Source organism: Xiphophorus maculatus, chromosome 11, assembly GCF_002775205.1.
Source record: "Xiphophorus maculatus strain JP 163 A chromosome 11, X_maculatus-5.0-male, whole genome shotgun sequence".
Lineage (NCBI taxonomy): Eukaryota > Metazoa > Chordata > Actinopteri > Cyprinodontiformes > Poeciliidae > Xiphophorus > Xiphophorus maculatus.
Window position 1 is genome coordinate 26,994,815 of NC_036453.1, and position 25,961 is coordinate 27,020,775.

At 41.8% G+C, this 25,961-nt stretch overlaps 1 protein-coding gene across 15 annotated transcripts in view; it reads left to right on the top strand.

Annotated features, from left to right (window-relative positions):
• The window catches only part of auts2 (AUTS2, activator of transcription and developmental regulator), a 346,673-nt gene that overhangs the window by 255,589 nt on the left and 65,123 nt on the right, over positions 1-25,961 (top strand). The window contains exon 1 of one of the 15 annotated variants that reach the window (XM_023342143.1): positions 15,305-15,555. The exons of the other annotated variants lie outside the window; for them this stretch is intronic. Coding sequence (XP_023197911.1) covers positions 15,544-15,555 — 12 coding nt within the window. The 5' untranslated portion in view covers positions 15,305-15,543. Of the gene's footprint in view, positions 1-15,304; positions 15,556-25,961 lie in introns of those variants that run through there. 15 annotated transcript variants of the gene reach the window in all.

Consider the following 25,961-nt stretch of genomic DNA (forward strand, 5'->3'; position numbering starts at 1 on the left):
GGGCTTTAACAACAGACAAAAAACACACACCGTACTATACCAACCCATGCCACACCGCTCAGTGGAAACAAGGCATAACAGAATTTCTTCTGATACTGTCCTTCATTTTGTTCCATCCATATACTTATCAACTTTCAATTTCTCTTTGCAAATCCCTATTATGATGCTGCTGTCACCATGTTTCATGGGTGGGATGGTGTGTCCAGGGTGATGTACAGGATTTTTGTTGAACAGTGGCATTCTATTGCCTCTGTTTACTAAAGGTTTGAGGAACAGCGGTGGGAAGAACTCAGAATATAAACACCAATCAACCTAGCAACAGTGATTAACACTAATGGGACTCATCATCTGGTTATACCTGGCAGCTGGTGGAATATATTCAGTTTAAAGCAGTATTTACTCAAAATTAAGACACTAAATAGCGTATTTAATGATGTTAGGATGTACATAACAGCTGATAAAATCTCAACAGAACCCCACTTCAAAAATCTTAAAATATCTGCAGCAAATTGCTTTGCAGCAAATCCACCAGCACGCCTTCAGAAGTTTCCCTCTATGGGTGAGCACTGTCCCTGCAGCAAACAGGGAACATAACCATCACTGGGTGGGTGATCGGTGCAAAACGGTATGGGTGAACTCCAGTAAACCCTGTTATACTTCACAGGCTAACATCAAAACAGGCACTTTGTGCCCCATCTGTCTTTCCTCTCGGTCTCCTCAGACAGCAGCGTTTCAGCACTTCTTCTTCTCTGTGGCAGGCAGCAGAGAAAGCTGCCAGAGATGCAACGATAGTGAGAGGGGGGTAACACAGCTGGGGGCTGAAGATAGCAGATTCTGTCAAACAGTATCAGGGTGCCGGCATAATGGAGTTAGAATGCCCACAATGGATGAATAAAACAAATAGATAACCTGAAGACAGAAAGGGGAAATGGATTTTACTTCTAAAGCAGCTCAACAACAGTCAGAAAGGCAGCAGAAGCCTCAACTTCAAAGGACATTTCAGTTAGAGACTGACCAATTAGAAACAGAGGATAAACACTTTTTTTTATCTTCTTTTGCTATTTTCTGTCTATGATGACCCAGCTGTCTCCCGCAGTATTGGGACCATCATTACAAAGCCGCACAGTTATAATATTATCCAGAAAAAGCTTTCCCTGTTACGAGGCCACATAGACAGCTGTTCGGCGTCAGTTATCATTTCACTAAATATTCTGACATCCAATATTAACAAAAAGAAAATTATTGCACTCCAAAAACTGATTAATTATTAGGCCTGGGTGTGGTTGGCCGAAATTAACTCAGCTGTCAAGAAAAACGTTTTAGAGTCTGTCAGTTAATTCAATATTTAGCAAGGGATTACAATTACATTTTCACATAGGGCGAGGTTAGTTTGGACTGCTTCTTTCCCAAAATTATCACTTGACAGCTACAGTACTTTTTCTGTTTACTCTGGTTATCTGTATGTGTTTGCAGAAATCTCTAAGGTAGCAAATACTTTCCATAGCACAGGATATTTTCTACAGAATACACATGAACACAGCAGCTTTACTAAGGCTAACTGTGCTAATCTCTAATACAAGATGGTTAAGAAAATCAATAAAACTATGTACTCAACTTGCTGTCCTCTCATACATGCTGATCTGATGTCTTTTTGTATTATAGGTCAATTGGTATCATCAGTTCAGAGTTTAACAAAAACCTGAGCGGTGAATCTCTAAGAAATAATATGGTCTTAAGCATGCTATACTGTGGTCCATTTGGCCACTTCCAAACCAACCAGTCACAAGTTACAGCCAGAGACGTTTAAAGTAGTTTGAGTCAGACAATTTCTTTATATATCTTTATGAATCTTTATAATTTACTCTAACAACAACTAAACTGAGCCACTCCATGTCAAATAGCTAAAGCCAGCAGGAAACAAACTAAAAAGAAATCCATATAATCTTGAATTCTTGAGAATTGATCTTTGAGTGAATTGAGAGAAAAAAAACGCTGATATTTCTCAACCACACCAGATACAGTTTGCTTTATTGGAGCTGGAGCTAAAGATATTTATAATAGATCAAATATAGTCCTGTTTTTCCTTTCTTCCTTTGCACTCAAGTGTTTGTGATGTAAAATTAAACATACTACATCAACATTTCGTTGACTTTTCATCACTTGCTTGCATATCCCTTTACCACAGCTTACCCCTTGTATTTATTTGTTGTTTGCGCTGCCGTTAATGTGGAACAGAAGTGTAAAACCGTGTTAATTCAGATTTCTTGCTGATGTATAACCAACATCTATTCTCAATGCAAATGAGCCACCAAGTTTGCTATTTAAATGGGAGCAAAATGGAATGTGTGCTCGCAGGCATGCTGAGGGAAGACGTGGAGAGCAAAGAGGGAAATGAGAGCAGCATACAAACAAGCCATTATTAAACACATTTCTTCTTTAAGCTGCTTTTTGAAGAGCATCGAGCCTAGAGCACTTTAAATTGCCAAAAAACAAGCTCTTTTTCTTGCGCTTTGAAATCAGGAGGTAAGATCGGCGCAGGATAAAAAAAAAACTCTGCACACAGGAAAGCAGAAGGATGCTTTATTTGTTTTCCATGCGGCAGGCCGAGGGCGATGGTGGGGCTCCTCTTCATCCACAGGAGAGCTCCTGTTTGGCGGCGGCGCCGATGCAGCGCACCGCCTCCCACCAGCGTCGCGCACAGCGCCATCTGCTAGGACCTGTTGGCTTGTTTGTTTTCCAGAGCAAACAGCAAATCACTTCTTTCCTGTTCCTGCTTTTTACCATATGCCACAGCCTGTGTATCAGAGCGAGGCATGTATATTAATGAAGTTAATCAAAGATGTGCACACAAGCACATCTGCCGGGGGAATTTATTTCGAATGATTGCACCCGCTGGTTGATTCATCACATCGCCACCTTGATATGACACCGAAACCACCTCTTGGTAGAGGTGTGAGTACTGGAAATGTATATATATATATATATTCATATATTTATATAGTTCCATAATTCAGCCTAATATTTGTTATAAACATTATGTACTAGAGAGAATAAACATTTAGCGTGCAAGTCAGAAGTACAGCTGTGTGGAACGGCGATCAGCAGTGTAACAAGATGAACATCAGTGCCTGTTGTAAGCTTGAGTTTCTGGTGTCAGTGTAATTAGTGTCTATGTTAAACAGCAGGAATCACATCTCTGCAGATGGTAAATGATCCTGCTGTCTCAAACCTTCAGAGCTTGTCAGGTACACACGGAGGGCTGTCATTTCAAAAATATCCCCCCCCCTAACCTTGGATACAGCGTTTAATTACATCTCTTGATGAGATGCTTAGTTAATTAATTAACTGGCCTGTAAGTAACTTCTGCCATGCTTCAGCCATTTAAAAAAACAAAACCTGCCCTGTCCAGCAGTGTGGCACTCAGAATTGTTGGCTTAGTGCCAAAGTGAGACAGTGAGGCTCAGCAAATTTTCTATCACAAGTTGAGCATTACTGCTTTCGTCATGATGCTCCACTTAATGTACAGCTCTGGAAAAAATTAAGAGACCACTTTAAACGATCAGTTTCTCTGATTTTGCTTTTTTATAGGTATATGTTTGAGTACAATGAACATTGTTCGAGGTTTCCCCCAGAAAAGATGCTAAGCCCGGTGATTGGGGCGCTCGGCAGTCATTCATCCAGACATAAAACAGGATTCATTGGAAAAATTGGAAATAATTTGCTCCTGAAATTTTACTACAGTGTCTGTAGTAAAATGTTTATTTTCACTTTAGAGATTTTCTGGTCTTTTTTCAATAGTAGATCTGTTTCCTAAAGTACTTTAAAGTAACGGTGAACATATAACTGTTCCTTTCCGTCATCGTTTGTTCCCGACTCTCTTCATAAACTGTGCCGTCGTTGCTTGACGGCTGCCCTGCGTGTGTTGATTTGTTTCTACTTAGTGCATAATTACACTTGTGGCTTTTCTGAGAGGAATGTAATTTGATTGTTCTGCCTGTCACTCAGTATTAAAAGAGACAAATATGAAATGACATGTTTGAGGTTGCTTGATTACTGGCCTTGGTTTGACATAATTGAGGACATATTTTATAAAACTTGGCTCTGTGGCTTTTGATCCCTACCTTGCCAGCTTCTCCACCACATAATACATCTCTGAGCGAGTGGTTGTTCTGGCTTTGGACTCGTGTTTTGTTTTCATGCAGCGTCAGTGTTTTGCTTCTTTTTTTTTGATATTTCTAACAAGGCTGTTCCTGTCCTGTCCGCTTCAATAAAACTCTGTTCAAATACAGACATGGATTCAGAGGGCTTACGGCTCAGTGCTGGACCCACGTGTATGCGCCTCGGGCTGTGTCATGCATCATTGCCAACATGATGCCTACAGGAGACAGAGAAAAGAAAAAGAACCCACTGTAGATCAGCCTATCAAGGCCTAACCCCACTCCTAGGTATATCAGAGGCATGAAAGGATGTACTTTCTGTGTATCTGGAGGTGTCCTCCTGGGCTCTTGTTGATGAGTCAGTCGAAGGGTTGGCAGGTGTCCAGGAGGCAGTTTTAGCAGCCCTCAAGCCCCACAAAGAAACAAACTGATCTCCTCCCACCACCACGGGTGGCTCCGGCCAGCAGTTTAGCTGAAGGCGATGCCCCGATCAAGCATGGTTGTGGGCTAACATCCTCCACTCACACAGGGATGTTCTGTGTGCTGCAGCCTGGAATACTGACCTTTCAACACCTTCACTGATGGGTTTATACTTTGACAGCATGTTATTTTAGCAACAACTCTATCCATTTCCCCGAGCCATGATCGACAAGTGTCTGCGGGTTGCTTCTCTGTGGTGTTTTATCTTCAAGTTATCACAATTTTCTGAGTTAACTGCATTGGAAAAGACGTTTTACTGTGACAGAACACTTGTAGCTGTGATGGACGCAGAGAGTTTGTACTTGTTTATTATTTAAAACTCACTGGAAGCAAAGAAATGTGCACAAATGCAGTTTTGTGAAAAGGCATCTGCTCCCTGTAAAGCCACATTCTGTTCTTGGGCGTAAGTTCACAACCGAGTGCCCGCATGGTGTTCTTTGAGATTTTTTTTGTACAGAGCAGAACTAATGGTTTTAGCAGTTTCTACAAGTTGTCCAGGTTCTGAAGCATAAACAAGGCCAACATCATCAGTTGACTATGATGTTCTTTTCATGAAGTGTGATGTTTTCTTTGCACCCGACATCATGAGAGGTTCCACTTTTGTTTCGTCAATCTACCAAAATTTTCCCAAAAGTCTTGAGAATGGTCAAGACTTTTTCTGGTTATACCTAGGCTGTGCAGTGAAGCAGTTGGTAGCACTGTTGCCTTGCAGCATCAGTGTGTTAGGTTTGAATTTCAGTCTGGGGTCTTTCTGCATATGAGTTTGCATGCCGGTGTGGGTTCTCTCCAGGTACTCCAGCTTCCTCCCTCGGACCAAAATCACGATTGTTTGACAGTTTGACTGATTACTCTGAATGGTTTTATGTTAGAGTGTGTGTGTGTGCACCAGAGTGACTGGCGACATGCCCAGAGTGTACCCTACTTCTCGCCAAATGACCACGGGAGATAGGCACCAAACGCTACAGGGATAGAGGGATGGATGGATGCGAAACGGGTCTCTGTGTTCTCAGTTATTTTTGGTAACCAGCGGTTTTGGCCATGGAACTCGGATGCCATTTTTGCTCAGACTGTTGAGGTAGACCACGCCTAGAATGGTTCACCACTGTTCCATGTTTTCTCCTTTTATAGATAGTGGTTCTCACCATGGTTCATGAAAGTCCCAGAGCCTTAGAAATAGTTTCTGTAACTTTATTTCTTGACTTTTCTTTAATTTCTTTACACTGAGGAATGATGCGTTTCTTGTAAGATCCCTTAGCCTACTGCCTGTTGTCAGTCAGGTTCTGTTTACGGGATTCCTTAATTCTTTAGGCTACAAATTAGCCTGTTAACAATAGTTTGATGTTCTGAAACAAAAGTAAGATAAATTTTTAACATTTTCTGCAAACATACATACACACATTGTTTAAAATATATGACTTTCAATTCTTCCATCCATATTCTATATGAATAAGCTTATTCAGTTAACCACTCAGTGTGATTGATGCCTGAAATCACCTTACCAAGCTGTCTGACCCCTATTGAACCCGCCTGCTTGATAAAAGCCTGAAGGCAGGAGGTGGATGACATAAACCCCACACCTTTGCCCTCATGCTGTCCCTTAGTGCTGACCTCCACCCCCATGATCAGCATCTTAGCCCAGTTTGTCTGCAGCATCTCTGCACCGCCTCAGGCCAACCTGCACACCGAATCAACCAGCTTGGAGAAATCCAAGGCCAGGCCATGGGTCACCACGAGGCAGTCCGTTCCACATTTCCAGGATCCTCACTACCAAGATCACGGCCCATTTGTTTAGCTGTACATTATTGGCTCCTGAGGGTTCTACAAGATGATGCTAAGGAAAGAGGAAGTTAGTATGGAGTATTCAAGTGTAATTGGCTTCTTGCAGACTATGAATAATCAGCAAGAAGCTTCACAAAAGTATAAATATGATAGTATTATTATCATTAGGGGTGCACTAATGCATTTGCAGGCCCTGATTTCTTTAATTTTGGATGATCTGCAGCCAGCTGATATTTAAGGGTACAACACACAGGAGGCAACATCACCCTTTCTTCATTTATTTCATATGGACCTTGCATGATGAGTTGACAATTGCTTACCCTTTCATGCATGTGACATTTTGAGCTCGTACATGTGGACATACACACGTGGGATAGCAATGCAACACAAGAAAGCTGAAAATTGTTAACTTTCAACAATATTGCTGCCGTCGCGATATCATCCTGTGAATTGGGTTAACTTTTGCTGTTGTTCATCGCTTCCTGTGCCTCAAGCCCATTACAAGTGAAACCAATACTTTCTACCGATCCTATCTAGCTCCGCAAAGGTGCAAAAATCAGTCACTTTCCCGTTTTGCTCTACTTTGAGAGAGAGCTGAGTGACAGAACTGACCACAAGATTACGTCTGATAACAACTTAGCAACTTTGTTCTTTTATTTAGCGACTTTTCAAACAAAACAAAATCAGAATCAGCAGGTCATACTTTTTAAACATTGGTGATGGGGCAGAAAACTGCTATCGGTTCATCCCTAATTATAATTTACAGTTTGTTGGTCTAATTTTAGCTGATTTTATGCTTTTCCTTATTGCCCTAGACTCAGACATTTTTTGTAACATTTGTGACATCAGTGTTTCTTCATAAGATAAAAGCAACAGGTTGCTACATTTTCCGATTCTGCCAAATTCTTTGTGCTCCATTATTGTTCAGCGATTTTGGTTTACAACCTGATTGTCTTTTATAAGCATATTGTTTCAGGAAATTAACACGAGGCTCTTTTTAACACGGTGGTTAAGGCTCATTAAGCAGCCCAGATGGTGCTTTCTGGTGTCACGCTAATAATAGCTCAGTGTTTTTCGCCCCGATCGCCCTGAAGGCCTTTGTCCCTCTCTCCTCACATCTTCTCTCTGTCGCACACGCTGCAGCTCACACCCTTCTGCCCCCTTTGCTTTGACAGGATGAGCTGAACAATAACCACGCGCCAGCTGATGCATGATCCATGGGTTTGACCCACTAACCTCCACGCACATTGTTACAACCTGTTTACACTGTGGAAATTGACAAATGTTTTCATGAGCCCTTTCCGCCGGCCTCATATTTCTGACCCGGCGCGCTTCATTGTGCACCTACTCGCGTAACTACTCCATCCTTTCTACCTTGTTAGCTGCGAATTGCGCGGAAGGGCTGCAGATGAGGACAAGCAAGAGATCGCAGGCGGTGGAAAGAGCACATTGGTATTCTTCCCACGCTCTTAGACATTACGAGGGCATCAAGGTGCAAATATGAGTCAGACAGCTCTCATAATGAAAGAATCGAGACGCATTATGAAATAAGTGGAAGTGACCAATGAAGAGAGACGCTGCGCTAGCTGCTTTGAATTCCAATTATGCCAACCCTGCAGAGAGCGAGGCGCCTTTTAATGTCTCATGAGCCGCTGTGGGGCTTAGATACGAGACCAGAGTCTCACAAAGAGTCGGCATTGCAGAGATTGGCTGGTGGGATCACACCGAGTAGACTTTACCCTCTCTACAGCATCAAAACGGGGGAGACGAACCTGACACTTGTCGAATAGATGAACGCACAGCAGCTATTCAGCTATGACGCCCCTATATTCCCGCGGCAACCCCACGGAGGGGCAGCAGGGGGGTGAAAGGAAGCGATGAGGACCTCCATGGACGAGAAAGTGGATTATCTCATGAAGGGAAATCAATTAGAACGTTCCGCCGGACTGTGAACATTTATTCATTTAGCTTGACCGCTATTGAATTTCCATGATGGGCTTTGACTGTTCAGGGGGTGCAGGGGGAAGGGATCAGAGTTAATGGCGATTGTTCTGCACTCTTCCAAATGTATTATCTGCCTCATTCAGAGGGAGACACTTCATCAAACCGGAGAGAACCCTGCGGCCTATTGATGGATGGGCTTTGTGTGGGGTTTGAAGAAAAAAAAGATGAGGCATGGACCGTTTGGGTTGGGGTTGAGGGAGGGAGGGGGGGATTGGTGCATAGGGATGGGGATGGGAGAGGGGGTGTCACAGATGTCCAGTCCTTTGAAAGAAAATTAAACAAGTACCTCATTAGCCAACGCTTCAGTGCTCCCTGGAGGTGGCCACTGAGCCAGGGTTTTTAATGAGCTGGGAACTTAAACGCTGCCAAAGTTTACCCCGGCCTCGCCTATCTCTGTTAGGCCACTGGGAAGAGACCTAACCCCCACCCCTCAAACACACACACACACCATCAACCCCTGGACTCCCTTTTACCCCCTCCCCTCTCACTCCAGCCCTCCTCCTCTCCTATTGAGGGCCGCTCATGCAGAGGAGAGAGAGGCACCATGCTGATTCCCTGCCTTTCAGCTCCGGAGAGAGGGGGATAATGCTGTTTTTGTACCATGCATCCAGAGGAATTATGTGCGCTAATTTGATTAGGGGAAGATTTGATTAACTGGAAAATGAGGGCTTTGCTTAGACTTTCACACGCTTAATTTATCCCCTTGCAAAGCAGACGCAACATTGTGTCATGAAACTCAGAAGGCATGCGAGAGAGCCCATTCACCGGCTAGATGGCCCTTTCAGACGCAACAATATCTAGGACCGCCACGGTTCAAATTGGGATAATCAGTTTAGGGCTTTTCGCCTGGCCTCAGAATACAAATTGCATTTGGCATTAACGGTGAAAAGGTTCAAAGGATAATGAGATTAATGTAGCAGGGAATTGAGCTAAGGCAGAAATTTTCTTTAGAAGAAAATGCTAAAGTAGTGGCGTTGTTGCACAAGGTGGAGCACTTCTTTCTTTTTTCTTCTTATGACTTATGTTTATGTGTGGCTGTGGTTGCTAGGAGATTATGATAATGCTCTCGCTGCAAATGTCAATCAAAGATACAGTGTGTCAAACACTGTGTAAAAATACTAGAGATTGTTGCAGCTTTTACCACTTGTGCACCCTAGACACATTTACATGTCTTTGCAAAGCAAAAAGGCTTTTTTTATATTTATTATCATTCGGCGCTGCTTTGAATTCATTTGGTGGTTTTCACTTGTGCCTGTGATCCCTTTGTACACTCTGAAATGGCCACAGGGACTGAAGGAGGTGGATGCTTTGCTTTCACTCTTTTTACCATGCAGCCATGAAGGTCATATTACTGTGCGGTGATGATTATATTTGAATGAAAAGCGACTTCTTCTGGGAGAGAGGAGGGGAAAAAAGAGCCACAGGCAGGCTTGATCTGTTTCTCTGATCTCAAACCCCGACACTGTGTGACCTTCCCCTCTGTCTGCCTCCATCTTTGCTTTGCTCTCCTCTATTTTAAACAAATAGCTCTGTTATTTTACACAAGGATTGCCTGAATTACCTTTTAATAAAAGCTTAGCCACTCTTCGGCAGCACATCATCCCCGTCCCAGAGCACGGTTAGCCAATAGTGGCCCCGCCCAGAATTGTCCACAGCAAATGAAAGGCTCGCGTTCCTTTGAGAGCTTAGAAACGACTTCAATTTTTTTTTCTTTTTTGTCACAGTTCCAGTATGCAAGCTTTGACTGTCTGAAAGCCAAGAATTTATCTTTAAAAAAAGAAGCAAAACGAGGGGAGAGTGAGATGGGAAGAGAGAAGCGGAAGCCCAAACAGATGAGCTGTCTCCTGTTGGACTTAACTCCGTCTTCCCCATCTGTTCACCCCCGTTTTAATTAAATCTACAGAGATGAAGATTTTTTCTCTCTCGTGCCACCTTCTCGGCTTCCTTCCTCGTTCCCATGCCCGTACTTGAGCGAAGGTGGAGTGACGCCAGCGTCCACTCCATCTCCCAACCTTGCTGCCAGCTGCTAATGAGACCAAGCCAAGGTGGCATGACAATGTTGCCAGCCATTATGAGCTGATAATGAGGAGCATTGGAGTGAAGGCCCCGGCTCGGGCTTCCTGCCATCAGCGACAGCAGCCTTCATCCCGTCCACACAGGGACGTGCAGATATTTGTGAACACATACAGTGCACTGCAAAAGTATTTGCACTGAATTTGTCATGTTACAACCACAGACTTTAATGATTTTCTTTCTTTTCTTTTCTTTTTTTTTATGGGGCTTAATTGTGAACTGGGAGAATAAAGTATATTGGTTTTCAGTCATTTTTTTTTTATTAATAAAAGTCTGAAAAGTTTGGCATGCATTTGTCTTCAGCATTCCTAAGTGTAAGCACAAGCTGTGTTTCTATTGGTCATAAAATTACACAATTTGATATTTCGAAAGTAAATTTTGCTTAATGGAAACACGCAAATTTTAATAAAACTTGTTTTTTGTTAAAAAGTTTTGCCAGTATGATTAGACGTGTTTTTTCGGCCATATCAGAATTTTTGCAAAACTTCAATGGGAAGGCTTTTTCCTCGAGTCAGATGATCAACAACAGGATGTTACCGCTGGCGCAAAACACGAGGAAGACAACAGGAAGTAGTTGGAGGAGCATGGCATGTTTTTAATGAATTATTGTGTGAACAAAACTTACTCATGTATGATTTTAATTGGTTTTCTTATTTAATAGAACCACCACAATGGCTAACTTGTGTGTGTGTGTTGTGTGGGTTTTTTTTATTGGCATTACTAGGATATTGACAAACATTTGCGGACATTTGTAATTTGAAATACAGCTACTATCTTTCTTGGCTTTGGACAGCTAGGGACTTTTTTTTTTTTCTCATTCTTTGTGAAACAGTTGAAGTTTGGTCATATTGGACGAAAGGTGTCTGTGAACATGAGTTTCATCTCAGCACAGATTCTTTAAATCCAGAATAACATACATTACGGTTTATGATTGTAACATCACAACATGTGAAATAAGAGAAAAATATCATCTTTCATTCAAAGGGATATAACCTAAAAAGTGACATAAATCAAAAAAAAAAATCAGGAAAAATAATGATAACTGTACTGGAAGAGGCAATAGCCCAATGGGCTTATGTAGTCTCCACCCAAATAGTATACAAAAAAAATATAACATAATCCAGTAATACAATCCTTCATCAGTTGGTCATAACTTTATGAAATACAAAATAAAAACACATCTACAATGTGTTAATGAAAATTTAGATAGTATACAATATATAACAATAAAAAAAGTGACAATCGCAATTCTTCAACAGTTTTAGCACAACTTGTAGCATAACACAAAATAACCACATTTATAGAACACGTGTTCTATGTACAACTTTTTATTATTTCTCTCCCACCTTCTTCATCTTCCTTCATGACCTGCGCTCCCAGTACCTGTTCCTGAACTCGCCCACTGAAACGAGGTGATGCCGACCAAAACCAGCTCAACTCTTAATGTGGCCTTTCATTTCAGTTTCTTCCAAGATGCTCGCTTCCACACCCACTCTTTTTCTTTTTCTTTTTTTTTTTTGTTCGCTACCGTCAAATAGCATTACCTTCATTTGATAATGCACCTAACACCCACCCACTCACAAGAGCAAATAGCCACCTCGTGCATCTCGGTGCTCTTCAGCGCCTCGTCCACCATTTAGTATCATTTTCTCTTCCTGTCCGTGGTCTTAGCTTTTAAAGTGGACCTCTCATCCTCCAAGTGCAGTCATCTGCCTTTTTTTTCCTGTTGTCTCACCAGCCTACGCCAAACAGCTCTTTGCGCCGTGGAGAGGCTGACGCTCACTTAGCACCGGAGCTGCTATCACTTCATTTGCATGGTAGGAGAGTGTGGCGGCACTTTAAGCGGCGTAAACGCTCTAACAGCTTGCCGTTAGCGGCGCAGATACCAGAAGGGCCGGTAGTTTTTAGCAGCGCCCCAGGTTATGAACAATAACGTCACACCTCTCGAGCTGAGGCCACACTTTTCACTCAGGCTGAGAAAGCAAACGTGGCAACATTATGAGGTGTGTGTAAAGACAGAACTCTTTTTTTTGTTGTTGTTGTTTATTTTACTTTCCCTCCAGGCTGTGATTTGAAGTGCTTTGTTTCACAACTAGTGTAACCAGCAATTTACAGTAAAAAAAAAAAAAGGAAAAACTGTATCACAAAAATAGTTTGATGTCTAATTATAAGGAGGCAAAAAATATAATCATGAAACATTTGTATTAGAATGGAGATTTGTGTCTTTTCCTCTTTCCATTCTTTCTGCTCTTTGCTAAATCTAATCTACTACAAGCATTCACTGATATTGATATTCACGAGTTCAACAGATTTCTTCTGCGTATCATTTTTTTTTCTCACACTAAAGTGCTTCAGATAATCAAACAAATCAGACTAAGATATAAATAAATACAAAATGAATGCGCTTTGAAACAATGATTTGCTTTATTGAGTGGGAGAAAGATACCCAGTCTAGTTCTATAGAACGTGGATTGTTTACGTGGAATAAACGAAGGATTTATCATTCAAATCATTGGTGCTCTTTGAGGAATTGTTGCAGCTCTATCTTCCACACGTCAGTGAAAAGATCCAGCTGCAATCCATCCATCAATCCATTTTCTGCACCCGTCACAAAGGGACCAAGATATTAAAAGGCTATGTTATTTTTTTATCAAGTCTGGCTGAAGCTCTACAAAGGTGCTGTCAGCCTGTGACTTTATCTGTTAAAGCGTGTCTTAGCTCGATAGGAAAGGAAACAGTAAAAACAAAAAGACAAGATTTATACCATTTGTAAACACCCTAAGAATGTTGTGACTGGCTAACCGTTAGCCGCTAACCAGGCTAAAGTTAGCATTTGATTAGGAGCTCTCTATCCGTGTTAACTGAGGGGGTTTCTCACAGCTTTCTAACATGTTTAATCAATTGTTCTTAACCTAAATTATCTACTTTAAGTTTGACGACTGAAATTTAAAGTTAATAATTCTACAATTAACAGAGATTCTCTAAAACACAACATGAAGCATGAAAATGCCCTTTTTTAATAATACCTACCAGTGCCCTAAAACGGCCTCTTTTGGGGGGAACACACACACTACAGTTAGAATAGCAGTCAGCGTAACACTGGGTCATTTTCAACATTATACCAAAAATATAGTGAAGTAACACTGCAGCGACTCCTCGCTGTAAACAGCCCTACCGAGAGGATGAAGCTATAGCTGCACGCCTACCGCTGTCTCTTTGATCCACCTGGAGGGCAGGATATTCTGTGTTTATGCTGAGGATATGCTAGCACTCTGAGCTGTATGGAGGCTCTGCTTTGGGTGAAAAAGGGGAAGTTGAGGGCAGCATTGTTTTATATCGAGGGAGACTGTGTTTGTTTTTAAGTCTGTAGTCAGTCCTTTCTATATTCCCAACTTTATTACTTTAAGAGATATAAAATCTGAAAGTATCACTGGTGTCTGTCTTGAATTTCCCAACCTTCATGAATTTCAAAGGAATTATTGTGGGGGAGCTTATATAGTTGTAGTCAACAGATCATTTCTTATGTGAGGCTCGTTTTAGAGTTTTAGTGTACAGTTTGTATCACTGTGCTGTGCTGGGTTTAACGTGTGGAAGAAGATAAGAATAATGGAAACATTGTGTTAAACTGTGCTCCTAAATTGTTAGATTGTTGAGATTTTCTGTATAGAAGTTCACCTAATGGGTGTGTCTGGAACACATTTCCTGTAAGTCTGCTGTTTTCAGTTCTAGAGAGAAACTAATCAATCAGTCTGGGCTTTGAATAGGCCAAGTTTCCCGCGATCAGAAGGTCAGATAGAAAATAAATTGTAATGGCTTTTCCCTTTAGTTGTTTTTTTTTAAGCAGTTAATTTAAAGCAACAAAACTAGAAACTCCCACCACGTTTGGCCTATAAAGGCTTCAGACAACAACCTGCTATGACGCATAAATGGTGATTCATCAAATTTCTGTTAAATTCAAAAGTAGTGCCTCTTATTACCGTTTTGTTTTTCTCTGTTACAATCACTAGAAGTAAAACAAATTAGTATCAATCCAGATTGGAATCAACAGGTCAGACTTTAACTGCAGCCTTATCAGTGCATCTTCACTCAAATCGGTTTTGTCTTCCAGTCATTAATGTTTCACACCCTTCCCCTCCCTCTGATGTCTTATCCAAAGTGGATAATTGACAACAACAGCAGTGAAGTCCAAACCCAAAGCCTTCTTCTTGCTTTAAATCTTTCCCCCGTGTAGAAAGAAGCCCAGATTTTAAGCAAACACGCTGCGTCCAAGCAGCTTCCACACACATCGGGAATCATTGAATCTTTAGTCGACTGTTCTAGTCTAGTCGTCAGTAAAAGGCCTTGGCTGGGATTCAGGGAGTGCAGCTGCACTTGTGTGTTTGTGTGTGTTCCTCTGTGTAAATGAGTTCCAGATAGATTTAGAGAAGGGTTTTACTTGTAGGCGAGGCTGAGCCCATAGCACAGCCAGAACAGGTTGAGTTTCAAAGGGGCTTATCAGAGGAATTAGGCAAGTCTTTGGAGTTTGTGCAGGGCCTAATTCCCGCTGACCTTTCCCTGGCTGGAGTTTGACTTTTTGTGGTGATCAGCAAGTGCTCTAACAAGCTTTTCCGTCTGTGTGGCTGGGGATTACTGTGGAACTGCCGTGCCCTCCCCTGCACTCACAAGAAGCCATCTGTGGTAAAGGGAGATTAGGTGAGGGAGTGAGAACAGACAAGAGAGAGGGAGAGAGAGAGACTGAACAGAAGTAGGCAATAGCCTGAAGGGGCATTGTCATGCCTGTCTGTGTGCTGGGGAGGATTCTGCGCTTGTCAGAGTCTACCTTTGTCACAAATTGGTATGTTTTGTTCTGATATTTTAACCTGCCAAGAATGGGCAACCCTGTGGGTCAGTAATATTCCAGTGATCGTGGACATTTGAGGGTTTTTTTCCACGTTTTTATTATTATTATTAAATGGAAGTATCTTATTTAGTGGAATATTTCCTTGGGATTAAACTCACTGTCTCTTCAATGCCGAGGCGAGAAATTAGCATTGGATAACAAAGGCTCTTGATGATCTCTGAGGTAAGGCTGCACTTTCTTTCATTTCTGATTTCAATCATTTTTCACAGTAGCTGCTGAAAGTAAATTCAGGTGGTAGAACTTCTCCCTGATGCCTTTCTGACTTCTGTTCTATGACTTGCCGTTGTTTTTTGACTATCACATTACTAAGTGATAGTCCTTAGTGATAAGGCAATTCAAAGAAAAAGCGTGTTCTTTATTCAGGTTTAATATTCCTTTTTGTGTTCCAACACAACAAAATGCAAATGAGACGTCATCTGATTGCATTAATTATATTTCCGGAGATGATCTCCGTTCAGCAACCCCTGCTGTGCTAACAATTGAAATGATTGCATTTAATCAGTGCACTTTTGAATTAATTATGGAAACAGAGAATGTCACATCACTTATAATTAGGCAGTAGATGGCTTGTTGACTAAATGGAAAAAGATAGCTGTGCCTGTTTTGCTCATTATGCGAGGATTTAAAGTACTTAAAAATATTAGCACTTCTCCTGAGGTCGTGTTTAATTGGGATTGTAGTGAAAGTTAATTGTCAGTTGGCTGTTTTTGACATCAGCTGCTGCTACTACCTAAATATATACATACATATATAAAAAAGAAAAACTATACTTAATTCATCCTTGTTGTCTATCTCTGTTACAGTTTTGTTGTATCCTCACTGGACAGGCGTTTTTAAATGTCAGATCTTTTTTAGTTTGCTACTCAGTGAGGTCAGAGTGACCAGACAGTTTTTAAAAGAGACTGTTTGCTGTTGCATTAAGAGAGCAGCTGAGGTGTTAGCCATGACATTGAATGATGTTGGAAACAAATTTCTAAGTTTATAGACAGAAAAAGTATTATTAATGTAAGGCTTTTCTGCATATGAACAACTTGACACACATTGAAATGCTGTAAGTTATGGCCTGATTTATCAACAAGTCATATCAAAACCGAGAACAAACATGCTAACGTAAACGTGGTGCTTTAGCAAACTGCTATATTAGAAAAACACTTTCCATGGGAGCAAAAACGAGTTTGTTGAATGCTTGAGACCAGTTGTGTTGAGACCATATTTTTAGAAACAAATTATAAAACCTGTGATGTCATCTGATACAATTATGAAATTATAGCAGCGTTTCTTATTAAGTTACTTAAACAACGTGTCAAGACAACGTCTTTGGTAAGAGAATTGAACAGGAAACAACGTATGATGGGCAATTCTTACTGAGCTTCAACTTGGTAGACATTACTTAATCTGTAAGAATGTGCCAAGACAAAAAATCGGCCAAAAGGGTACCAGCAGTTGAGGCCTTTTAAAGATCGCCAATCTAAACACAAATTGAACTGAATTGCAATGAAATGAAATAATGTTTTAATTTTGCTTATCCATTTCTTATTTGTAGATGTATATCTGTGCTTCTGTATTGGTGCTATCGATGACATTAGCTGCATTTCCATTGAGCAGATAAATACGCACTTTGGGATTTTGAAAATAATTTAATTTAATGGAAAAAAATTTTTTAAAACAAATTTTTGGATGAAAAGTTTTGGTGCTAGGATGATGTGTTTTTTTGAAATTTGTTTTATTTCTCAAAACTGCAATGGAAACTCTTTTTTCGCTTCACGAGTCACATGATCAACAACCAGATGTTGCCACTGGTGCAAACCGCGACTACAGGAAGTAACTGGAGGATGATGTATTTTAATGACTTTTTGCTTGAACAAACTTATTCACATGTAAAAATGGCGCCTCGCCCACTATTGCGACATTGTGCTATTTCGACATTAGCAGAAAGTAGAGAAACTTTTGCGTACATTTGTAATGGAAATATAGCTGGTGTCAAAACCCAGAAAAAGAGAAGCTCTGTCCCTTTAAGAACAGGCACAAGACTAGAAAGAAGAGAGCCTGATCAGGATCATCATGCAGGAGTCATCCTGGTAGCCTCTCCTCCCTCTCCACTGCATTATCATAAAAAGTGATTTAGGCCTGATTGATGCAAATGGCCCTCTGTTCTTTTTCTATCATTAACGGGTCCTTCGCAGTGGCCACAGGCGGTGATTAAAGCTGTCATTTCCAGCTACTCATTAAAGGAGAGCACTGGGCCGTGGGAGGGATTCAAGGCGGGGGAGGAAGGGTGGGAGACGGATAAAGAAGGTGGAGGAATAGGGCTTTTTTTATTCCAGAAGAATTGCTATTTAGCAGAACAACCTTTAAAAAAAGAAAGAAAAAAGTCACATCTATTTATTTATTTATATGAGTGGTATGTACAGATGGCAAAAAAATAAATAAATAAAATCTTCATTACAGCATCCTTTATGATTCCCTGAATGGCGTTTAATTAGTATGACAGTAAAACTGCTTATTTCAAGGCAAAGACAAAATAAAGAAAACAAACCTAGGTTAGGGCTTAAATGGGAGATACTATACAGTTTGTATTCAGTCTCAGATTTAGGGTTGAATTAGAAAAAGTTGTGATGCAGAAATTATGTGGGGAAAAAATCAATACAACTTTATTTCATCTTTTAATGCTGCTGCAGGCTTGGAGATCATGAACAGTTCTCTCAAATAAAAGGGAAATTGTTGAGGAACAATCCCAGATACTGAAGTGCGTCTCCAGCCTCCCCTCGGCTTCTGGCAAAAGACATTACTGTGTGACTCACACTTACACTTGAACATGATCGGGAGTGTGTTTGTGTGCTGATAGGCCCCTATTCCACTCTAGTGGGGGGATGTTCTTGCCTGTGAGGTAGTGAGATGTGAAGCTCCAGCTGAGCTGTCCTCTGCAGGGGTCTATGCTACCACCATGTCCTGGAGCCCTGCACTAATGGCCATAGGTGCCCTTGCTGTTACTGTGACCAGCAGGCACGTCTCTCCACGGACACACACCACCCCAAACCTCCATCTGCTCCACATACACCCCGACACCGCCTTAATCTTTCACTACAACTCCAGATAGCATGCTGGGATTCTGGTCAGGGGTGCACATGGCTTAGAGCAATAGGACTGGGGATTTGGGGGATTGGAGACCACAATAGGCTGGAGAAGATATGCTTTCTAAGTGGCTCAGCTCTGAGGCACTAAGCTTCAATCAGATGTGTCCATTGGGGATCAAAATTGTGCAGAAAATGCTTCCTGGCATTAAGATGTGATATTTTCCAGGCCACAGGAAAACACGAGGGTGTTAGCTTCTTTGTTTAGCAGGTGTTGAAGTCTCTTACTGCTGCCACAGTATGTGCTGTTAATGTTCATACTGTAGAGATCTCATCTGGGCAAAACTGGTTGAAACAAAATGAGCATGGAGGTCACATTTCAAACTGTCTTTAGTGTGTCGTACAGTCAGCTATATATAGCACTAATTGCGCTAGCGCCAAATAAAAAGACACACACCTTTTTTTCCTCAATGTCCGAAGTTTAAATCAGGTCAAACTTCTCTTGTTTTAGGTCAGTTAGAATTAAAAAAAAAAATCAATTTGCTAAATGAAACAATAATGAGAAAGATAATATACTGTATGTCAGATATGTATTATTGTCTGCAAAATCAGAAGTGTATGTAGAGAATGATTTCTACCAACATTTACTGTATGACTTCGGTTAAACGTTTTGGGTTTCCTTCCACAAGCTTCTCGCAACAGTTTGCTGTAATTCTGGCCCATTCCTCCGGACAGAAATTGAACCTTTGTTAGGTTTGTCGGCTGCCTTGCTAACACACACATTTTAGATATACCCACAAATTCTCTCTAGGCTTGAAATCAGGTCTTTGTGATGGCCGTACCAAAACATTAGCCTTGACCTTAAATCACTTTGTAACCTCTTTGTCTGTATGCTTAGTCATTGTTCTCTCTCTCAATGTCTCGGAGCCAGAATGTCTCAATATATTGAAAAAGTGTTTTGTTTTGTTTTTAACAATACTGAACACGGTTCATTTCGAGTCGTCTTCCCTGAGGAACACACTCCACTCTGTTGTTGTATCTATTCATTTTGGCCTTTTGTCATACATTCAGCAATAGGGGGAGGTGTTGCATTGCTTTATAGCCTTCCTTTTACTTCTGTTGTATCCGACTGTCAGGACAGAAAACATGAATTCACCTGTGCATTTTTAGACATCCTGAAGAACAAAGTGACTTTTCTCTTGTGTCTCTTGTAAATATCCATTAGAAGCAATTAGCTTCCAGATGAAACGTCTGATAATTACTTGCCTAATGCAGACATATTTCGCCTTATTATACACTTAGCATTAGTGGGTTTTTGTAACGACGCCATCCGCTCTGCGGCAAACAGCAAATTTAGCTTTTCCATATTAATTGTTGTTAGTTGACACAACCACGCTCCTTCCCTGTAACTGAAAAGAGTAAAGGTCCATTCTGCTCTTTGTAGCCCTCACAAAATTGGATCTATTTTTAGAAAGCGTCATACAAAGCTCATTTTGAAACAAAACCCGCCATCTCTGTGCTCAGACCTAACACAGTCTCCTACATGCATTTATTAGCCGTTAAAATAAACATTTACTTATATGGAGAGTGATGCCATAATTGCCTGTTCATGAGCAATGTGTAGGCACATGTGCATTTATGAAGAAAAAGCCCATCACTATTGTCTATTGGGGGCCTAATGGTGCAATTAATTCTGTTCCTTCTGTTCAGAAGACTTAAGAAAAATTGATGTTCTCTTTTTTTCATCCTCCCTTCCCGCTTGCGCACTAAAGTGGTTCTAATGAAGAAGATAAAGTGGTTCCTTGGGTGTCTCCTCGGCTCCCAGCAGTCAGCTCGGATGACATTATTCTTGTGCAGCTGGATGGAGCCAGCGGTCTACCTTCTCCATGGCTCCATGTTGACAAGCCTGGAGCTCCCTCCCAGGGCCGCTGTAATGAGGAGGACTTTTTTTTTTCTTTCTGTCCCAGAAGGCCTAGAACTGGCTTTACCATAGATAAACGAGGAAATGGAAGGGTAGAAATAAGCACCCCGTTGTCCATCTGCAGCTTGAACCCCACCTAAGCACGGATTATGTCATACGTCACATCATCCCACCGCTGCCGCTCCGGCCTCCTCTGCAGCTGGCCTAAGCCCTCCAGGTGCCCAGACGGCTGACAGTGGCATTATCGCTGTAGAATACGCCTTCGGGGCTCGTCTCCACAGGGAACGCTGCGCCTGCAGATTGCGATGCCAGTCGAGGGGAGGAGCTGACAGGGTCTTTATGACTAGACACTCTCCCTAAGGAGCACTAGGGAATAAATTAGCATGGCCACAACCCTTTTGGCATAATGTGATTGGACATGAGGGAGGCAGCCCCACCCCGCCGTTCCTCCCAGAGGACGGATACTCTCAGTTCTCCACCTTATCTTTGTTGAGCATTAAAATACATGATTGCACCTCCAGGGCACGCAGCAAAAGAAAAAAAAAACATGTCCTTTGTGTGCGCTCCTCTCAACATCTACTGGGTAATCATAGATCATAAAGTCTGCCATTGAGCCACTGTGACCTGAAAGGAGACAGTCGCTTTTATTGTCTTTGTAGGCGACAGAGTACTGCGATCATTGTAGATGGAGAACAAAAAAAAGGAAGGAGTAAATTTTATGGGTGCACCAATTGCAATTTTCTGGCCTGTTGTCGATTATCAATCTTTAAAATGGCTGACCTGCCAATTTTGATTTTGGCCAATAATGGGGTTTTTTTATGTTGCTAGTTATAGCAAGAAAGTTGCTGAGTTGACACCGGTGACTATTGTTAACTGCAAACGTGACCTATCAGTCAAACCTTTTTCGAAATGAGGACAGTAGTTGATTTTAAGACCTTTGCCGATGTAGATAAGACATATACATAGATTGGTGGATACAATCAGCTTCACATGCCAGTATAGGTCAATCCCGGATCTTCCAAAATTACGGAAATCAGGGCCGATTTATTGGCCGATCGATTTATCAGCCGTCGATTGATCAGCCTTCGATTTACATGCCTAGTAAATTTTCATCAAACAAATCACAGTAATTTCCTAGAAAAACATTTTAGAGTTTAAAAAGTTTCAAATTAGCTAGAAAACACTAAAAAAATTTAGATTAATCTCAGAAATTTTCTAAAAACGTTTGAAAAGTTGAAAATTTTCCACTTTTGAAACTCAGAAATTTCCAAGTTCTTGTCTCAAAACTTTCTGAGATTAAACTCAACATTTCTGAGCGTTTTTGTGGGAAAATGTATTCTTTTTTTCTACCTACTGTGCCGTCGTATTTTTGGGAGCCAAATGAGATCTTACAGACAGAGGGTGGAGCGGTGGATGAGAGTGGCTTAGTGGAAGATGCGCAGCCCTCAGGAGGTGCAGCTTCTTAACCTCGGCCTGCATGGTCTGATAAGAATGTTTCTTTATTGTCGGCTGGAGAGCAATGCAGACTTGCTAAAGGCTATTAAAACAAGCTTTGCCGCTTGGTCCTTATCGAGGGATTTCATCACCCTGTTAGGTATTAGGGGCTGAAGCAAAGTCTCTTATGGCTATGAAAGCTCTGAACAGTGCTCAACCATCAAACAATCCAATAAATGCACGTCTTTGTTTTTGTGCTTTTACGTCGTAACATAGCTACCCAACGGTATGTCCTTTTTTTTTTTTTTAATCAATACAAATCCCTTCCAGGATGATACTGTCTGTGACCTCCACCTAATATTACAGAAACAGTTTCGCAGGAATTCGCCACAGTCTCCTCCAGCTGGTTCTAATAGAAGTCAAGCTGCCATCTGCCAGCGATTACCGCCGCGGACCGTGCCCGGACCATTGCCGACAGTCGCTTTTTGATTAGCAATTATCCTGGAAAAAAGAGAAGAAAGAATGGCAAGTGGAGGGAAAACTCCGACACTCAGGAGAACACAGTTCCAACCTGTTTTTCTACTGAGCAAAAATTCAGTCAGGGCAGGCAGAGGTTGCTGCGGTTCACCGGGGTCCTCGGCACCAGTTGACTTTGATTCTCCCGTTCCGCCCAGATGTTCGGATCTGGCTCTGCGTTGGCCCATATGGTTCCACTTACTCTCCGGGGGAGGAAAATAAATGGTTTGTTTTTCTATTGTGGCCTCTCTCATTACGCACTTATAAAACCAGCTTTTGAAGATTAGAAACTTGTGCCTGAGTTGAGCCAGATATAAGCTGGCATGTTAGCCTGGAATGTGTGGCTTTTCCTTCAGCCTCCTTTTCCTGGATTCTGTTTTTGTGCAAACAGGAAAACGGATTAGCGGCTCTGGAGATCATCGCGTATTCACTCCGGCTGGACTTTTACAGTTTTACGAACGTATTGGCACCCTGTGTGTGTGTGTTTTTCTTTAACATTTTGTCATATTACAGTTATTTCCAATTTATTATTTTTACTAATAAAATATCGGAAAAGTGTGGCATGTAGTTGCTATGTAGTGGTAGTTTCTTTCATGCATACCATCATACTGAATTTTTCTATTATGATTTCTTACAAAGCCCATATTTAATAAATTGAAGTTGATGGCTGTAATGCAGGGGTGTCCGAGGTACGGCTCGGGGATCATTTGTGGCCCTTGGACTGACTTTGAGCGGCCCCTAACTACAATTAAAGATTTTGGTCCATCCAGCACAGGCAATTGATCCAGATCAAAACCTTTTGCTTCTAATCAAGGTAAAATTATGTTAAGTACAAAACAAAGTGTTCGTTATTTATAGCTAAACTTTTACAATAATTAGATCCATGCCTGTTCAGTCACTGTAGCTGAAAAGCCAAATTTGCCACATCCAAATTACTTTTTATTTAATTTATTGAACTTGGCTAAATATCCCGCTCTTATAACTCAGAGTAAATTTGTTCAGTCGAGCCCAAAATAATTTGAAACTAGAGTTGTGGATCAACAATAACTAACACCCCTTTCCTACAAAACAATACTACTTTATTTGCTTGATTACATGACAAAAAGTTTAGACACTCCTGTTGTAATGTAGCGAATTGTAACATTCAGCTTCAATCTTTTGTCACTTATAACTAAAATATATTTTGGTATAGGAAAATCAATAATAAATATGGTTAACCTTCCCGTACTACCAAATATGAGCTTTCCTAAGTTGGTACAGTGTAAAAATCTATATTTCTTAGCAGCTGAATGTAACACTTAAGAAATGTTTAGAAAATATTTCTGTTATATTTGTTTACTTTACTGGATTACTATCAAACCACCCGAACTACACCAGACCTTGGTTTCTGTTTCTCCCCGTTGACCCCTTGACCTCCCCTGGTCTTATCTCCCACTCACTGACTCAAAGAATTTCACCTGTTTTCCTTCTAGACTAATGCGTTCAAGTTCCTCATCACTGAGAACAGTTTTGTTTTACTCCCAAGTTTTCCTGCCCGTGTCCAATAACTGGACACCAGCTCCCTCTGCTCTCCGGAGCACTAAGAGAGGAGTTAGTCTTGGATAACAGGTGTTCCCCAGCCTGGCCGGCCCTGACCTTTCAAGGGTTAGTCATCTGTCAGTGGATGTCAGGCCCAGAAGTGAGACTGGGGTCAGCCTTCTAACCGAGAGGTCACCCACCATGCCCGAATGAAAGGAAGAAGTGACGAGCTAAAGATGAGGGTTTTGCTCACCTTGAACTTTCTTGTAGGTTTTTTGGGGGGGGGTTGGAAACGACAGCACATCCGGCTGCTTCTCTTTGGGGTTTTGTCACAGTTGTCTTTCACTTGTGAAAGAAATTGCCTGGGAGAAAAACAAAAACGGTAGAAAAACAAGCCAGTGTTATTCTTCACACTTTTTGTCTGACAACACAACAACTCCACGAAATGTGGGTGTTTCCTGGAGTACTGCTGCAGGCAATGTTGTGCAAATCAATAAAACTCTACATCCACACAACATGGGAATCCAAGACAATGTGTTGCAAATTTGAAGAAAAACAAAACAAAACCAAACAATGAAGAAAAGAAAAGCCAAACTCTGGCTCTGATAGTTTCTGTTTTGCTAACTTGACAACTCCGCTCTCAGACTGGATCGCTTTGTCGGAAGCGTCGGAAGCAGCGGCAGCGAATGCATGCAGCCCATCTTCATTAAACGTTCTTTAATTGGCTTGGAAGGGAATAATCTTTCCATCTTTCCGAGCTCCAACGTTGGCAGTCGGGCAAACGTAGCGGCGTTGCCGATCTGTCAAAACGTCAGCGGGATCTCAGGAATGAAAGCGACACATGCCGGCAAGTTGTTCGACACAATGTGCAAATACTCCACATCACACCTCGGCGAAAAGGCCTGTCAGAAAACTGTTTGAAGGAAATTAGAGTTTAGGTAAACACAACTGTCATGTGCGGCGTTCCTTAGAACACTTTCTTCCTTTCTTGTGTTGTTTAAAAGACCCAGAGCTCCGGATTCAGGCACGCTTCCATTCATCACTTGGCCCGTCTGCCACTGTTGGCGCAACGCTGACAGTATCTTCAAACATTAAAACCCCAGAGCGTCGGCGTTGTCAAATTGAAATGTTGTAAGCAGAATAGCTGCCCACCTGCGCGGCTCCTAAAACGCTCCAGGGTCTTACCTTGATGTGTGACAGAAGCGAGGCGCCTCTGAACCAAACAAAACAATCAGCACGCCCTCCTCTGATTAGCAGACAGCAGCGTGATCTTCCATGTCCTTCATAGAGTTTACACAGCCACTCCGAGGCCTCGGTGAAATAACAATGAGCGACTCGCCGGCTTGTCAATCTATTTGCTCCATATCCTGCCTCCATTTCTCTCTAGGCCGTGGCGTATCCTGCAGCTTAATAGAGTGTAGAGGTCTCATTTGAAAATATGAATTCGCCCATCAGAATCTGTAACCTTGCCCGCCTCTGTGTGTTTAATGCAAGACTTCTGAAGGCAGTGGCTTAACTCAAGCGCAACAGGGTTGAATGAAAAGCCATTACTGAGGATATGCCTTTGTGTACTTGCGTGCACATGTGCGTCGGCACGCCTCGGGCCAACCCTTCCGACTCCCTGCATCCCCGTCAGTCCAAGCGGCGGTGACATGTGAAGGCGTTCACTGTTTTATCTTCTCCGGGGCCACGCTCTTCGTGTCTCTTTGTGTTGCTGTCACTCGTGCAGAAAAGCACCGGAGGAGGCAGAGGAACCCGGTACGGAAACAGTGAAGACGCGTTTGTTTCCCCGAGACCGTCCCGGCTCTCCGGGCGACGGTGTCTGTACGTTCATGAAACATGACAGCTGTTTAGAAGGGGGAAGGAAGAAGAAGAGATTCAGCCATCACAGAGGCTACCAAACAACTCGAGCCTTAATCGTCTGTAGATGCAACGCTGTTTTCATTTTACGCTCATCTGGCATTAAAGTCTACATGTACGGCTGTAGACTGTGGTGGATCCCATTGACCCGGTACCTCTGATGTAAATAAAGCACCAGAATATAAGAAAGGAGTTAGTGGATGTGGCAGTAGGTGTAAAAGCCTGATAAAGAAGGTAGAAAAATGTGA